Source organism: Podarcis bocagei (assembly GCF_964188305.1).
Source record: "Podarcis bocagei genome assembly, chromosome: 9".
Lineage (NCBI taxonomy): Eukaryota > Metazoa > Chordata > Lepidosauria > Squamata > Lacertidae > Podarcis > Podarcis bocagei.
This window is the reverse complement of record NC_138134.1, coordinates 74,359,060-74,375,526: the sequence shown is the minus strand read 5'-3', so window position 1 is coordinate 74,375,526 and position 16,467 is coordinate 74,359,060. Positions and strand designations below refer to the sequence as shown.

At 47.8% G+C, this 16,467-nt stretch overlaps 1 protein-coding gene across 1 annotated transcript in view; it reads right to left on the bottom strand.

The window, feature by feature from the left end:
• ADRA1D (adrenoceptor alpha 1D) overlaps positions 1-3,877 on the bottom strand; it is a 72,803-nt gene extending 68,926 nt beyond the window's left edge. Inside the window, exon 1 of the mRNA XM_081207148.1 lies at positions 1,634-3,877. Within this exon, the coding sequence (XP_081063274.1) occupies positions 1,634-2,594 (961 nt within the window). The 5' untranslated portion in view covers positions 2,595-3,877. The remainder of the gene's footprint in view (positions 1-1,633) is intronic.
• Positions 3,878-16,467: the final 12,590 nt, after the last annotated feature.

Below are 16,467 nucleotides of genomic sequence, written 5' to 3'. Positions count from 1 at the left end.
CTGCCCTGAATCAGAATGAAGAGGGAAAGTCTCATTGTCATATTTCACAGGGGAGGCAGTGATATTGGTCGAGGGTACCAGGAATCTGGTTGCAATCTGAGCGATGCCTGCCTTTGCAAAGAAGATACCTGGGCACCTCTTTTGGATTTCCATGCAGCTGAGTGCCTGGTGTCCCGGCATCCTTTGCATGGCTGCAAAGGATCTTGGGAGACGCACCTTCCAATGTGCAGTGCAGCCGCATGGGACAGCAAACTGCTGGGTATTCTCCACTCCCCATTCCACCACAGTCCTTGGAGTAGTCAACATCAAGGGGCTTGAGCTCCCGTGCAAATTTGATGGGTGCTTCTTGCTTTCAAATGAGCATGAATCACCAGATGCTGAGTGGTGCTTCAAAAAAGAGCACCGCCTCCTATCTATAGCATGACCCTGCCATGCAGATTAGGGGAAGGGTGGTAGTTTGGTGCTTTGCATGCAGAAGGTTCCTGGTTCAATCCCCAGCATCTCCTGGTGGGAAGCCTTGGAGAGCCACTGCCAGCCAGCTAGGTGTACCAATGGTCTGACATGGGGTAAGGCAGCTGCTTTCGTTTGGGACTGACTGTGGCTCAGTGGCAGAGCCAGATTCAGTCCCTGGCATCTCCAGGTAGGACTGGCAAAGGCTGCCTACCTGAAACCCCAGAGTACCTCTTCTATTTAATATAGACATTGCTGAGCTCAGTGGAATAATGGGTCTGATTCTTCTACAAAGCGCCTAGGATGAGATTGGCAGTGAGTGTTTGGATGCCACTCGAGTCATATGATAAGCATGGTTTAAAATTTGCATTTTCAGTTAATTAGTTGACAAGTACCAGTACTCCGTAGTATGGCTACTTTTCTGCTTGTATGGCTCATTGCAACATGAGAAAATTCTATATAACTTTGTACGATTATTTATGTCCGTGTGGGACACTGTTACTATGGGATATCAACATACTTTTTTATATACAAGCAGTTGGGTCTTGGTGATAATTGTGTTTTCTCACTTGCAGGTGGACAGAAACGTTTCAAATAAGGAAATTAAACAAAGAATTGTCCTCTTCTCATCTAGCCTCTGAGCAACTATATTCTGTGGGGTCACAACAACAACAGCCCTGCAAGGGAGGCCACTGCTGGCTTAATTGGACAGGTGGAGTGGCAAGGCCAAAATGTAATGATAAGAAGAAGCTATCCAGAATATCTAATGGGATTCAAGGTTTACGGGATGGCCCACATTGGCTGATAGTTATCCCCACTGCCAGCCTAGTTTATTTCTAAGGGAACCTAGAAAAGTAGACTTAACAAGGTTGTAAAGTTCACCCTTGAGGAGCAACTGGAATTCACAATTTATTAATCACATTGCTGGATCACCCTTCCTCTAAAGGAGCTCAGGGCGATGTACAATAAAACATTTTTTAAAAAAAGTATCACAAATAAGACGTAATGGTAAGCAACATACTTTAAAATATCTATCTATAAAGTCAGGACCATTGAAACACACCACATATAAAAATATAAAAGTGAAGACAGATGCAATGTAAGAAGAGAAGACAGATATCATGTAAAAGAGAATTCGCATCATGTGAACATCGCACAACAGAAGTCAAGGTGCCTCACTTACCGAACGACAGCACGAAAAAGAAAGGCAGCCAGCAGAGGATGAAAACCCCAACAACGATCGCAAGAGTTTTGGCCGCTTTCTTCTCCCTGGAGAACTTCAAGAGGCGCACTGAGAGAGAGCTCCTGAAGGTGTGCCCTTTGCCCTTGGTGCTGGCGGCCAGGGAGTCCTCGAGGACACTGCGGCAGTGGATCCTGAGCACCACTTCCATGGACTTCCCACGCTCTTTCTTGACCCCGGCCTCCAAGCTCTTGGTGGTCCTCCTTGCCACCACGTAGATGTTGAAGTACATCACCAGGATGACCATGAGTGGCAAGTAGAAGGAGAAGAGCGAAGAGAAGATGGCGTAGCCTGGCTCCATCGTGATGCTGCAGGTTTCGTCGTTTTCGGGCGGCTCCTCCTTCCAGCCCAAGAGGGGCCCAATGGAGATGACCATGGAAGAGAGCCAGACCACCACTAGGATGATGACCGCCTTCTTCTCGGTCATAATGGTGGGGTACTTGAGCGAGTATTTGACCCCGATGTACCGATCCACAGAGATGATGCACAGGCTCATGATGGAGGCGGTACAGCAGAGGACGTCTACCGCCGCCCAGATGTCGCAGAAGATGCGGCCAAAGATCCACAGGTCCAGAACTTCCAAGGTGGCCGAGAAGGGCAGCACAGTGGTGCTGAGCAGCAGGTCAGCAATGGCCAAGTTGATGATGAAGTAGTTGGTCACTGTCTGCAACTGACGGTTGCAGGCCACCGAGAGGATGACCAGGATATTGCCCACGATGGCCGAGAGGATGAAGAGGGCGAGGAAGACCCCAACGCCCACCGACTGCAAGGTCAACCTCAGTGCCAAGGAGGTGCTGTTGTCGGGGTCAACATCCCCCCCTGCCCAGGACCCGTTGACCCCCTCGGCTTCTTCTCCCGTGTGGTTCCCATTCAAGCTGGCATTAATCCGGTCAGGGAAAGTCATTATTTTTCAAAAGGGGCCAGTCTCCATGGGAGATGGGTTGAGCGTGATGGAGGTGCCTAGGAGATGAGCAACAGGCATGGCTCACTCTCTCCCTGGTACCACCCCCAGAATCACCTATAATGATTTTGAACTCCACACTCCCAAGAGAGAGAAAAAAGTCTCTCTTTTTGCACACGAGGAGTTTCCTCCCACTTATATCTCTCCTCCTCTGCAATCCTTTTTTTTTTTTTTTACACCATCGTTTCCTGCAAAGGTGGACCTCTATCCACGTCACTGCACGCCACCAGGGATGCTGTTGTGTCCCTACTCTTCTCACTTCTTGTACACACACATGAGCAGCAAAATCATCTTGCAAAGGTGATGGATCTCAAGGAACCCGCTTTCTCTCTCTCTCCTCCCCCGACAATGCTGCGCGGGCTACCTCTTTCACCTCCCTCCCTCCCCCCTCTCACCTCTCTGTCCATCAGGTGTGTTTGTGTGTGTGGCCCCTGAGCTGTCCCCTTCGTCCTCAGCCACCTCCTCCACTCAGTAATAAGATAAAAAAGTATTTGACGTTTCTCCTTGTACCTCTCCAACGCACGCGCGCGTTTGCAAAAGTCCCTTGTAATAAGGCTGAGCAGCAACAACCCCTGTACGCGGGGGTGCGGGGGTGGGAATAAAAAATAAAACAGAAAATTGGGACCGGGGGTGAGAAGGCAGCAAATCACTCCTTTAAATAACTCCTGTCGGCCCCCCGCTTGTTTCCCCCATCGAGGGTCCTTCATCCAGGAAGATGCGTTGGCTGCGGAGGCTTCGGGAAGAAGGACCGAGCTGGGCGCAAGCGTCGCGTCGTCAGTGTCCGGAGCCGGCTGCTTGACATCCTTCCAGCTTGTCGGTCCAGAGGATGCGACGCAGGAGCGCGGAGGGAGAGAAAAGGGGAACGGCGGGGAAGACGCCGCCGGTGCCTCTGCAGCTAAATCCGACCCTCTCCAATCGGAGCGGGAGAGAAGTGACGGTTGGGGATCGAGAGGAGCAAAAGTAGGCTGCGTCCGGGCGCGCAAACTTTGCGCTGGGGAGCTTTGCGCGCTCTGCGTCTCCCGGGTTGTCAATCTCTCTCCCTCTCTCTCTGCAGCGAGATCTACGGCGCAGCAGCAGCGAAATCCAGCAAGTCGCCTTCCTCAACTCCTCCTAGAGGGCTTGTGGCATCCTTCTGCCGGCGTAGGGTGGCCGGAGGGGCTGGCTCTGCAAGTTTGGCAGCGAGGGTGCGTGGCCAAGCGTGCGCAGGAGAGGCGGGAGGGAGGCAAAGGAGAGACTCCTCTTAATTTTTAAAAAAGAGGGACGGAGCGCGCGGGGGGCGGTGGGATAACGCGCTGGGTCGCGGGGGGTGGGTGGGAGGGAGGCCGTTAAATATATATATATATATATATATATATATATATATATATATACAGGGGCGCCGACTTATAAAAAATATTGGGGGGGCCCATACCGGGGTCCTGCCGCTGGTTCGCTCGGGTAGCCGGGAGAACGCAGTTCGAGGTGGCGGTGTTGGGGAGAGACCCTCGCTCAGGGCGCCACAAGACTTGGCGGCCGGCGGCCTATCTGGGGGGTTTTGGAGCGTATTTCGGCGGAGCGATTGGGGAGGAGGGGGCTTGTTGCCGGATTCTTCAGCTGGGCCGGAGATCCGCTGCTGCGGGTCCCTGGGCCGAGTTGTGAGCACGGCCTGCTGAAGGGAGATCCAGCCGATTGCGCGACGGGGACGGCCGGGACTCTCCGGCTAGGGCGTGCGGCTGGCTGGCTGGCTGGCTGGTGAGGGAGCAGGTGGGGAGGAGGCGGGGGTCCTCACTCTCTTAGGAAACGCACCCGCGCGCCCGATTGCCACGAAGTCCGAAGGGTGCGTGTGTGGAATTAAAAAGCAAAAACGAGATACGGGCAGGGCAGGCAAAGAGTTTTCCGCAAGAGGATGGAGGGCAGGTTGAAGAGAAAATCACTCAAGATGAGACAGTCAAATCAGCCATGATAAAATGGGCTCAGGATATTGGGTATAACATCATGTTTGAGGACTGGGAAAGGTTATGGACCACCGGAAAGAAATTCACGGCATGTAATGCCTTGATGGAAAATATTATGAAAATGATTTATAGGTGGTACATGACCCCAGTCAAGCTTGCAAAAATATATCACCTGTCTGATAATAAATGTTGGAAATGTAAGGAGGCTGAAGGGACATTCTTTCACCTCTGGTGGACTTGTCCAAAAGTGAAGGCCTTCTGGGAAATGATCTATAATGAGTTAAAAAAGGTATTTAAGTATACCTTTCCCAAGAAACCAGAGGCCTTCCTCTTGGGCATTGTTGGCCAGAAAGTGTTAAAGAAGGATAGAACTTTCTTTATGTATGCAACTACAGCAGCAAGAATACTTATCGCAAAATATTGGAAGACACAAGATTTGCCCACACTGGAAGAGTGGCAGACGCAATTGATGGACTACATGGAACTGGCTGAAATGACTGGCAGAATCCGAGATTTGGGAGAAGAAACAACGGAAGAGGACTGGGAAAAATTTAAGGACTATTTACAAAAACAATATAAGTTGTATGAATGTTAAAAATTTACACGATTCGGAAACTATAGCTTCAGCAATTAGATTTGGGAAACAGGAAATTATATTTTAAGTAAGAAAAGGTCAAAATCTAAGGTAATACTATGTTTAATTTAAGATATAAGTAACTGATGAAAAGTATGTTAAATTTAGAGGTATAGTATTTGAAAAGTACAAAATAAGGTACGAAACAAGGTAATAATTTGCTGATATCTTTATTATAAAGAATGCAGGGTAAGGGAGATGCGAGGAAGTCCAGTTAGTTATATAAAAAATGTGTTGAATGGTTGGTTTTCTTTTCTTCTTTTTCTTTTTTTCTTTTTCTTGTTCTTTTACTTTTTTCTTCAGTGTATGTTTCTAACTTTGTATTTGAAACCTTAATAAAATATTTATATATATAAAAAAGAGAGAAAATCCTTTCGCTTTTCTGGGGCGCAGGGAAGTCTCAGAGCCGGAGGTTGGGGAAGGGACCCCCTTTGCTCTGCCCTCTTCTCCCGTCTTAGATTCGCATGGGGGTCCCCGCCCGAGCTTGCCTGGCCACCGGGCCACACAAGGGCCGCGCTCTACGCGGCACACCTTGCTAGCCGCGCAGCTGTCCTCCGCGGCTGCGGAGCGGCCCTGCGCCGGTGCCCAGCCCCTCTGGGCGCCCGCTGCGCTGCCAATGACAAGCGGGCGACGTCGCGGGCGGGGAAGGCGTCGCTTTCTTTCCCGATCCTGCATCCTCCCAGTCTTCCAGCCCTTTTTTGGGTTGGAAGCTCGTCTCGTTCGCCCTTCTCCTTTCTTCACCCTGCGCGCAATTTTCCTCCCTCGTCTCCCTCCCCATTTCTCCTTCCTTCCTGACTGACTGGCGGGCTCTGGCTCGGGCTCGGGCTCGGGCTCCGGGTCGGGCTCAGGCTCAGGCTCGGGCTCGGGCAGCCACAGCGTCGGCGGTGTTGGCGATCGGCGGCGCGGGGGGATGGTCCTCCCGGGGGAGCCGGCGCTGCTCAATGGGGTTGCCAAGGAGACAGGCCGGCCGCCCCCCTCCCCCGACCCGGCGCCCCCCGCCGCGCCGGTGCCCTATAAAAGCCACGGACGCGCCAAGCGTCAACAGGCAGAGCCTCAAGATTATCTCGCCGCGCTCGAGATTATTGGGGGGGCTGAGCCCCCCCAAACGAATTATTGAGGGGGCTCGGGCCCCCTCAAGCCCCATGGAGTCGGCGCCTATGTATATATATATATATATATATATATATATATATATATATATATATATATATATATAAATATATATATAAATATTTAACGGCCTCCCTCCCACCCACCCCCCGCGACCCAGCGCGTTATCCCACCGCCCCCCGCGCGCTCCGGCTTCATTGAAGGATTTCCATTTCCTGGGCGAGGCGACCGAGAGACGCTAGAGAGCAGCAAAGGGCTGGTCGACGGCGCTGCCGCTAACGCTAATGCGCTCCTGGTCCATTGCAAAGCCCTCGGTGTTTATTAGAGAAGCCGTTATTCTGGGATGATCACCTCGGCGGGGCTCCCTGCAACCTGTTTGATTTGCTTTACGTGGGAGGAAGCCGGCCGATTTAAGCCTTGCAGCTTCTGTGCTTACAATATATATATATTTTTAAAGGCGTAAGTGCGTGTCCAAAGGCAGATCTTGTCCGCGGTTTCTTCTTGATGCCAAACCCACCGTTGCAGGCTGTTCCCGGGGCATCCAGACGGTCGTGTGAACATGTGCTGGAGAGTCACGAACGGCTGGTTTGCTTGTTTACCTGGGAGTTTCTGATCCTCTCCTTCAACTGACTTCAGCCTGCGATTCACATTTCAATGTGACAAAGGATTGCAATGTGATGGTGACCACACCGAGGTCTGCGCCCCCCCATCGCCCAAACATTTTCTTTTACCCTGTGCAATGACTCATTGTGATCAATGGATCTTATTTCCATGTAAACATATTTCATTTTATTTATATCTTGCCCTTCCTCCACTTGAAGGACCCCTAGAGTTGGATAGAGTGCTTGGAGACCCAAGTCATCTAGTCCCAAGACCAGTCTGGGTTGGGGAGGCCAGAAGGACTATTTGGCTCAAACTCAAAGGGTGCCTCAGAACAAGACACTTTTCAAATTTTTGGCACTTGTTTTATTTATTTTATTTATATTCCACCTTTCCTCCAAGGAACTGAAGGTGGTATGTGTACGTGGTTCTCTTCCTCCCCATTTGATGCTCACAACAACCTTGTGAGGTAGGATAGGGGGAGAGAAAGTGGCTGAGGTCACCCAAGTGAGTTCCATGGCTTAAGTGGAGATTTGAACCCAGGTTTCCATCAGTTTGATAAGTTTCTCAGCTTGTTTTTCTGTGCAGCAGACCAAATGGTGGAACAGTCTCTCAGTTTGGAGCTGCAATTTTAAACAAATGAGAGCTGTGCTTTGCTAAAAGGCATTCTTTTTTTTTTTGCTAATTGATATAGATTTTGTCACATGCTTAATGTCAGCTGTGACGCTGCACGAAAGCAATATTCCCCCTCAATAATTAGTGCAGTTGCACAGGAAAGGCTAAAAAAGCACATGTTAAATTGTATATGGTGGGGGGGGGGTCAAATCGTGGCATACCAGCTACAAAGATGTTTGCGAACATGACATGAAGGCTGGCAGCATCAACCCCACCATGTGGGAATCTCTTGCAGACGACCACAGTACCTGGAGACAGACAGTCAGGTTGTGCATCCATAGCAGTGGCCGGAGGAGGAATGACCGCTGTGAAGACCGCAGAGAGAAGAAATGCCATGGTGCACCTGCAGCAGCACAACCGGACGCCTTCCTCTGCCCCAGCTGCAACAAAACATGTCTCTCCTGCATTGGTCTCTGCAGCCTCAGCAGGAGCTGCAACCTTCCAACAGCTTGACTTCACTCCTCCATTGCCTCCCAAGACAGGCGGATGCTGACCAACCAACCAGGGTAACACACCTATTTGTGTGTATCAATAATGTATTTGGTTGGCACGCATACTTGTGGTATAACAAGGTGAAAGCACACAAAGCGTTTAAAAATCATATTGATAGAAAAGCATTGTTTAATGTCTGGATAAGATATAAGGATTTGTTAGAAAGGAAAACCCCAAGATGGTTGTCACCAATGGAAGCGAAGGCACAGAAAAAACTCAATATGGAGGCCAAATGGTCGAAATATTGGGAAATTCTGGAACAAGATGGAGACAGATTAAAATTGCAGAGTTTTGAAAAATTGAAAAATAGAGTGCGAGATTGGCTCCATTATTATCAAATAATGGAGACATATAATTTGGACAAAAAAAGTTGGTTTCCAGGTGGAAAAATCAAAATTGGAAACAGAATTGTTAGAACCAAAAATTAAGAATTTGTCAAGAATGTATAACTTGCTGTTGAAATGGAACACTCAGGATGAAATGGTGAAATCAGCTATGATTAAATGGGCACAAGATGTTGGACATAACATAATGATGGCTGACTGGGAACAGTTATGGACCACAGGCATGAAATTCACGGTATGTAATGCCTTAAGAGAAAATTTATTGAAAATGATTTATAGGTGATATATAGCTTGCAAAAATTTATCATTTGCCCGATAATAAATGTTGGAAATGTAACGAGACTGAAGGTACTTTCTTTCACCTCTGGTGGACATGCCCAAGGATTAAGACATTCTGGGAGATGCTTTATAATGAAATGAAAAAGGTATTTAAATATACCTCCCTGAAGAAACCAGAGGCCTTTCTCCTGGGCATGGTCGGCCAATTGGTGCCAAAGAAGGATAGAACTTTTTTATGTATGCATCTACAGCAGCAAGAATACTCATCGCGAAGTATTGGAAGACTCAAGATTTACCCACCCTGGAAGAATGGCAGATGAAGTTGATGGACTATATGGAATTGGCGGAAATGACTGGCAGAATCTGAGACCAGGGAGAAGAGTCGGTGGAAGAAGATTGGAAAAAGTTTAAAGACTATCTACAGAAATATTGTAAAATTAATGAATGTTAGAAAAAAGTTGGAATGAAGTTATATGGCTTTAGTAGAAATGTCATAAGGAATTAAGTATAAATAGATTAACAGAGAATTAAAGGGAAAAATAAGGTTAAAATGTGTTAAGACAATTATAGGATAGAAAACAGAGGAAGATGGAAAGGAATTGCTGAAACAACTAATAGAAGTGGAATACAAAAAGGGAGGTGTGAGGAGGTCATGGAAATAAGTGAATGAAAGATAAGATATTGAAACTACTTGATGTGTTTTAAATTGTTTCTGTTTTGTTTTTTTAGTTTAAATTGTTTTTGTTAGTTTAGTGTTAGGTATTGTTTTTGTATTGTATTGTATTTTTTATGTATTGTTTAAATTGTTGGAAAGTAATAAATATTATTTAAAAAAACCACACACATTTCCATGGATCAGGCAACTGCTTGCGAGATTTCATGGGAAGGAAGAAAGCACTCATCTGCCTGGTCATCCACTCCTCTCTCACTGCTGAAGGGTTGGAGAGCATCTGTGGTCCAACACTTGTTGGACTCCCAAGTCTCATTAGCCCCCACCAGCATTACCAAATAAAAAAGACATATAAACCATCAGTTTTGCACTCGGACAACCAGTTAGGCGTTACACCTCTATGCACTGTTAACATTACAGTGGTACCTCGGGTTATATACGCTTCAGGTTACATACGCTTCAGGTTACAGACTCCGCTAACCCAGAAATAGTACCTCAGGTTAAGAACTTTGCTTCAGGATGATAACAGAAATCGCACGGCGGCAGCAAGAGGCCGCATTAGCTAAAGTGGTGCTTCAGGTTAAGAACAGTTTCAGGTTAAGAACGGACCTCCAGAACGAATTAAGTACTTATCCTGAGTGTACTGGGTATGAGTTACTCGTGCGTAAGCTGGTGCCTTTCTCGGTTAGTTTGCCTTGTTAAACCTTTCTGACTGCACAGCCCCTTCTCATCGCGGCTGCCTCAGTCACTGGCAGAATCCGTCAGTGGGCGTTTCTTGAACCTCTTCCAACATAAAAGTTGTTTGACACCCAGTCTCCTCCTCCTCTCACTGCGCGGGAGTCTTCTGCGCAGGGTAGGCGTGGGCAGCGGAGGACCTGGGCTCTCCTCACTGATGTCCAGTGAAGAGTCCTGGAGCCCTTTCTCCACTTCCCCCGTCTGCCTCCCTTTATCCCCGGTGTTGCACTGATTGGCTTCCCCCTCTACTGAGCTGTTTCTCCCCCTCTGCTGGGTCCTTCGCCAGCATCATCTGGGAGCCTCCCCTTCGCCTCTCGCTCCGATGTCAGTTCCCTGACACCGAGGTACCACTGTACCTAATAGCCCACATATTGCAGCAGGTGATGAAATAATAATAAATTTTATTATACCCCGCCCTCCCTGGCCAGAGCCAGGCTCAGGGCAGCTAACACCAATAAAATTTCAATAGAAACATAAGGGGGGGGGACCCAATTTAAAATACAGGTTAAAATTCAATTTAAAATGCAGCCTCATTTTAAAAGTAGCCCATAGATCAAAACCGTAAGGGGAGGGAAGACATAAGGGTCAGACTGAGTCCAAACCAAAGGCCTGGTGGAACAGCTCTGTCTTGCAGGCCCTGTGGAAAGATGTCAATTCCCGCAGGGCCCTAGTCTCTTGTGATAGAGCATTCCACCAAGTTGGGGCCAGTACTGAAAAGGCCCTGGCCTTAGTTGAGACCAATCTAACCACCAATCTAAATATTTTGGGCACTTTGCAAACTTTCTCTGTCTGATGTCTTCATGCTCCAACACGGTGGTGGGAAACCTCAACCCTGGGGGGATCAATGTGGCCCCCTAAGCCTCACCACCTGGCCCTTGGGACTCTCCCCAGCCACATCACCTAGTGGCCCTGCTCTGCAGCCTCTTTGAAGGCATTGGCTGCCTGGGACCCTGGTAATGCTTCTTGCTTCCTTTGATACAGAGGGGTGTGGGTGTAGAAATCAGCCTGCAGTATGTCAATTGCATCAATTGCTCCACCCACTTTTGCTCCTGGCCCCACCCGCCAGTGTCATGTGGTCTCTGGAAGGTAGTCCAGAAGGGACTGTGGCCTCCATTCTCCCTTTCCTGAAGTCAGTTCTCATAGGCACCCTATGGCAAAGAGATGAGGGCTGGTTCTATCAAATATCAGGGTGGTTTTTTTATAGTGTGTTTATGTGTGTTTTTGCTTAAGAAGGAAGCTGCATGGAAACTCAAAAGCCTGGTTTTGCAGCATGTCTTGTAAACCATTTAGAAGTAGATTAATGATTTGTGTATCTTTTCTTTTCAAATCTGCTGGGGTGGGGTGGGAGTGGTGGGGTGAACAAAGCCCTTGGGACTGTTCCAGTCGCTTTAAGCCCTGACAAAGAATTCATGTGACTCTCAGAATGTTGAGGATTTTTTTTTTTTGTCAGCAAAATATTAAAAGCCACATTTGATACTGCTTTGCTATGAGCAACCCTCCATGTTGCGTTTTCGCTTTGCTGTGGCTTGGGCCTGGCATTTTATGACAATATTGTGGCTTGCACATGCTGTTTTGCAACAAGACAGCCTCAGTTTTAAACCCTGGCATCTAGTGAGGTTTTTCTTTCCAGCTAGCAAAACCTCCATCCTTCTCTCTCCTCAGAGCCCCCATCCTAAGTATTGCTGGGTTCCCTTCTGGAAAGACTTTTTGGATCCCAGAATACACTAATTCCACTTAGCCTGAATTCCAGACTAAGATCCACAGTCTAATCTGGGCTTCAGTGGAAACAGAACTTGGAATGGTCTCTGGGCCTGGTGTGCCAGGATTAAGAAAAAGTATCACGGCTGTGAATAGTGTAGATTCAATAATAAAATTTCCTTAATAAAAGAAGTACAAAAGGCACCATAAATCAGTAGATCGGATTTATACATCAACATAGCTGGGTCCCTGCTTCTTGGGAGGAAAGCAATGACAAACCTAGACAGCATCTTAAAAAGCAGAGGCATCACCTTGCCAACAAAGGCCCGTATAGTTAAAGCTATGGTTTCCCCAGTAGTGATGTATGGAAGTGAGAGCTGGACCATAAAGAAGGCTGGTCACCGAAGAATGGATGCTTTTGAATTATGGTGCTGGAGGAGGCTCTTGAGAGTCCAATGGACTGCAAGAAGATCAAACCTCTCCATTCTGAAGGAAATCAGCCCTGAGTGCTCACTGGAAGGACAGATCCTGAAGCTGAGGCTCCAATACTTTGGCCACCTCATGAGAAGGTGGAAAGGACCCTGATGCTGGGGAGAAGGGGATGACAGAGGACGAGATGGTTGGACAGTGTTCTCGAAGTTAAGAACATGAGTTTGGCCAAACTGCAGGAGGCAGTGGAAGACAGGAGTGCCTGGTGTGCTCTGGTCCATGGGGTCACAAAGAGTCGGACATGACTAAACGACTAAACAACAACAATAGCTGGGTCACCCTTCATGCAAAGGGTGAGTTTTAAGCAGGCACCACAATGCAAATACTGCAGGCACCTATCTGAAGTTCATTGGGAGCATATTCCACATGGCAGGTGCCACCACACTGAAGGCCCTGGTCGCAGTGGACATAAGGCAGACCTCAGGAACATATGACACTACAAGGAGTGTCTCCCACGTGGATCAAAGTCAGGGGCATAAGAACATAAGAAGAGCCTTATGGGTCAGACTCATGCCCATCTAGTCCAGCATCCTTTTCTCACAGTGGCCAGCCAGATGCCCATGGGGAACCTGCAAACAGGATCCAATCACAAGAGACCTCTCCCCTTCTGTGTTTTCCAGCAACTGGCATTTGGAAGCACTGCTGCCTCTGACGATGGAGGCAGAGAACAGCCAATGTGGCTAGTAGCCCTTGATAGTCTTCTCCTCCACAAATTTGCCTAATCCTTTTTTAAAGCTGTCAGGGGACTGCCATCGGAACAGGGGAGGGAGGCAGGGGGGCCGTTGGGATAGCGAGAGCCTCCAAAAATCCTGAGGAGCAGTTCCTCTTCCAGTGGTGGGGAAAGCCACACCTCCAGTGGAGAAGAGAGGGAAGGGACCAGCCGAGCGAGGAAAGGGCTCGAGGATGCTGTGGAGAGCACCAACACCTCACCCAGCCAGGCTGGCCAGGAGAGACCCACGCCACTTCCGTCGCCCACCTTGCGCACAGGGGTGAAACGCAAGGAGGGGAGGAGGAGGCTTGGGATGCCGCAGTTCTTATGTTGGGGGAAAAGCCAGAAGGGGCCACTCCCGGATTCTGCAAGTGACTAGACTCACGAGCAACCACCATCAGCACCTGACAAAAGCCATCCAAGTTGATGGCCATCACTGCTTCCTGCAGAAGTGAGTTCCATAGTTCAACTATGCACTGTGTGAAAAAGTACTTTCTCTTATCTGTCTTGAATCTTCCAACATTCAGCTTCATTGGACATCCACAAGTCCTAGACTTATGGGGGGGGGGAGCTTTTCTCTATATGGAAAAGTCCCAAATGCTGCAGCCTTTCGTCCATTCCTGTGATCAGAAAAGGTTGCCTTTTACTGAACCTTTTGCAACATGACAATATCCTTTTTGAGCTGAGGTACCCAGAACTGGGTACTCTGAATACAGTTGTGCCATCGATTTGTACGACGACATTACTGTATGATGTTGGCAGTTTTATTTTCCATTCCTTTCCGAATTTGCTATTTTCACACTTGCTGTACACTGGGATGGCATGCCCATCAAACGATCCACTATGACCCCAAGGTCTCATTCAAGTCCTTAAACTTGGCCCAGTAGCTTATCAGCAGCCAGTGCAGGTCTTTTAGCTGTCTCCTATCAACAGGGTGTCCACTTCAGAAGCATCACTGTGACATTCTGCATTAGCTACATCTCCCAAACCAATGTTCAGGGAAGCCACAGTTAGACTACATTGTAGTAATCCAGTTCTGGAGATTGCTAATGCCTGGACTGCTGTAGCTAGACTATCCTAATCCAGGAATGGCCTAAGCTGTCATGTCAACTGCCAGAAGGGACTCCTAACCACTGAAGCCACTTGCGCCACCAGTGACAAAGAGGGCAACAGGTGCACCCCCAAGTGATGTTCCTGATCCTTCACGTGGGATGTAAAACACAGCAGTCAAGTACAACATTCCCCAAATGGACATGCTAGGGGATGCTTTGTAGCAGCCAGGAGAGAACTTCCTGTTTCCTCCTGAGCTGGGACAGAGACTCACTCTGCATGTGACTTGATGTGGGTGTGGCCTGATCTTGGTAGGCGAGACATGTTCTTTTGCTCTCCTCTCTGTTGAATGGTTTCTTTAAATGTAAAGGTTCATCATTGTTCCACTCCATGTGTATGTCTTTAAGGGGCCAGAGCAAGGGCCAGAGCAAGATAACGAGACCCAGCTTTACAGCTGTGAAACATAGCAGGTGCTGCTGAGTTGTATTTGATTAAGGCGTGTCAGCATTTGGGTAGAGTATATAAGGAGCAGCACCTAGCTCTCCCATTACCCTGGGGGATGGGTTGGTGGTTGGGTCTGGTTTGTTGATGTATTTAGTTTAAATGGAGTTTTGGTTTTTCTTATTAAAACCTTCTTTAAGTTATTTTTGAGTCCTTTCTTTTTAATGCATGGTCTCCCCAGCAAGCTCTCTGCAGCGTCACTATACTGCAAAAAGCCAACATCTTTGGTTATGGGCCCAGATGCTGAGTGGATGACTGCATATTTTTGGACTCTGAGAAAGGTTTGAAAACTCCTTCTCCTGTTAGCGTAGTTTTTGTGGGTCTGGAAGAGTTCCAGAATGGTTGACCGGGTTCCTGAAGCTGAGAAGGCTCTGGTCTTCCCACAGCTAACAGATGAGAACTATAGTTTATGGTCTTTTCGGGTGGAGGCGCTTTTGACCTCTAGAGAAGTATGGACCTATGTAACTGATGACCCTCCTAACCCTGTAACTAATGCTTGGTCGAAAGGAGATGCAAAAGCCAGGGCGATAATTAATTTGGCAGTCAGCGACCAGCAAGTAGTCTATATAAGAAATAAGAAAACTGCCAAAGAAATGTGGGACAGTCTTGCAGCAGTGCATGTTAGAAAAGAGTCAGCGTCTGCATTGACGTTTTTCAAGCAGTTGTACCAGACGAAGTTGCAGCCTGGTGGTGATTTGGCAGCACACTTGAGACGTCTGGAGGCAATACGCGGTGAATTAATTCGAAGGGACATGGAGGTACCTGATATTCAGTATGTTTTTATCATCCTGTGTTCCCTTAATGAGGACTTTGATGGTATAGCTAGCCAGATATCTGCCGTTCCACCAGCACAATTAACTGTGGAAGGGGTAACGGCAAGATTAATGGGCGAGTTGGATAGAAGGGAGGCTTGTGCCATAAGCACTCCTGTTTCCAGAAAGAATGAGGAACGCCATATGCAAACCTGTGGTGATACAACTGCATTTAAAGCTGCAAAGCGTTGTTGGTTCTGCAATAAGCAAGGACATTTTGCAAAGGACTGCAGATCCAAAAGAAAGCAAAGTACTCCCAAGCCTGTTTCTGTTCGTCAATCACTGTCGTCAGCCCAGCAGCCGGCATCGTATAGTAGAGACAGAAACGAGCCGCGAGCTTTTCACGCTCAGACTACAGATCATAAAAGAATTAAAGGTGCCAAGTGGAATTCTTTTATTGTGGACTCAGCCGCATCTCAGCATATCTGCAACAATCGAAGCTTGTTTATTTCTTTCGAAGAGGAAATTGGTAATGTACACTTAGCCAATTCACAAGTCCTGCAGTCGCTTGGCAGGGGTACCGTTAAACTTGACTCTTTAAACATTACAATAGCGAACTGCATTTACTGCCCGTCAATAGACAATTTATTATCAGTAAGGTGTTTTGCTCATCAAGGGATAACTGTGCGTTTCTTAAAGTCAATGTGTGAGTTTTTCGAGGGGAACAAACGTCTATTATATGCCCGGGAATCTGATGGGTTATATAGACTGTATTTTCGAACCTACTCCCAATCGCCTATAAATTGCAGAGCAGCACAGTCAAGCCAGGGGTTGAGGAATGTAAGGCCACATTCTGGGTGTGTCCACGAGGCGCACAGAATTCTGGGACACCTGAATTTTGCTGATGTAATTAAGACACAGAATATTGTCAATGGCCTCAACTTAAAACCATGCAAATTCTTTATGCAGTGTCTATCCTGTTGCAAGAATAAGATTAAGGTTGCACGCAAGGGTAGGTGCTCAGATAGGAAAGTAACTGAGCCATTTGAGCGTGTACATTGTGATTTAGTTGGGCCACTCCCACCATCATTAGGAGGTTCAAAGTACTGGCTTACCCTGATAGACCAGTATAGTAGATATTGTT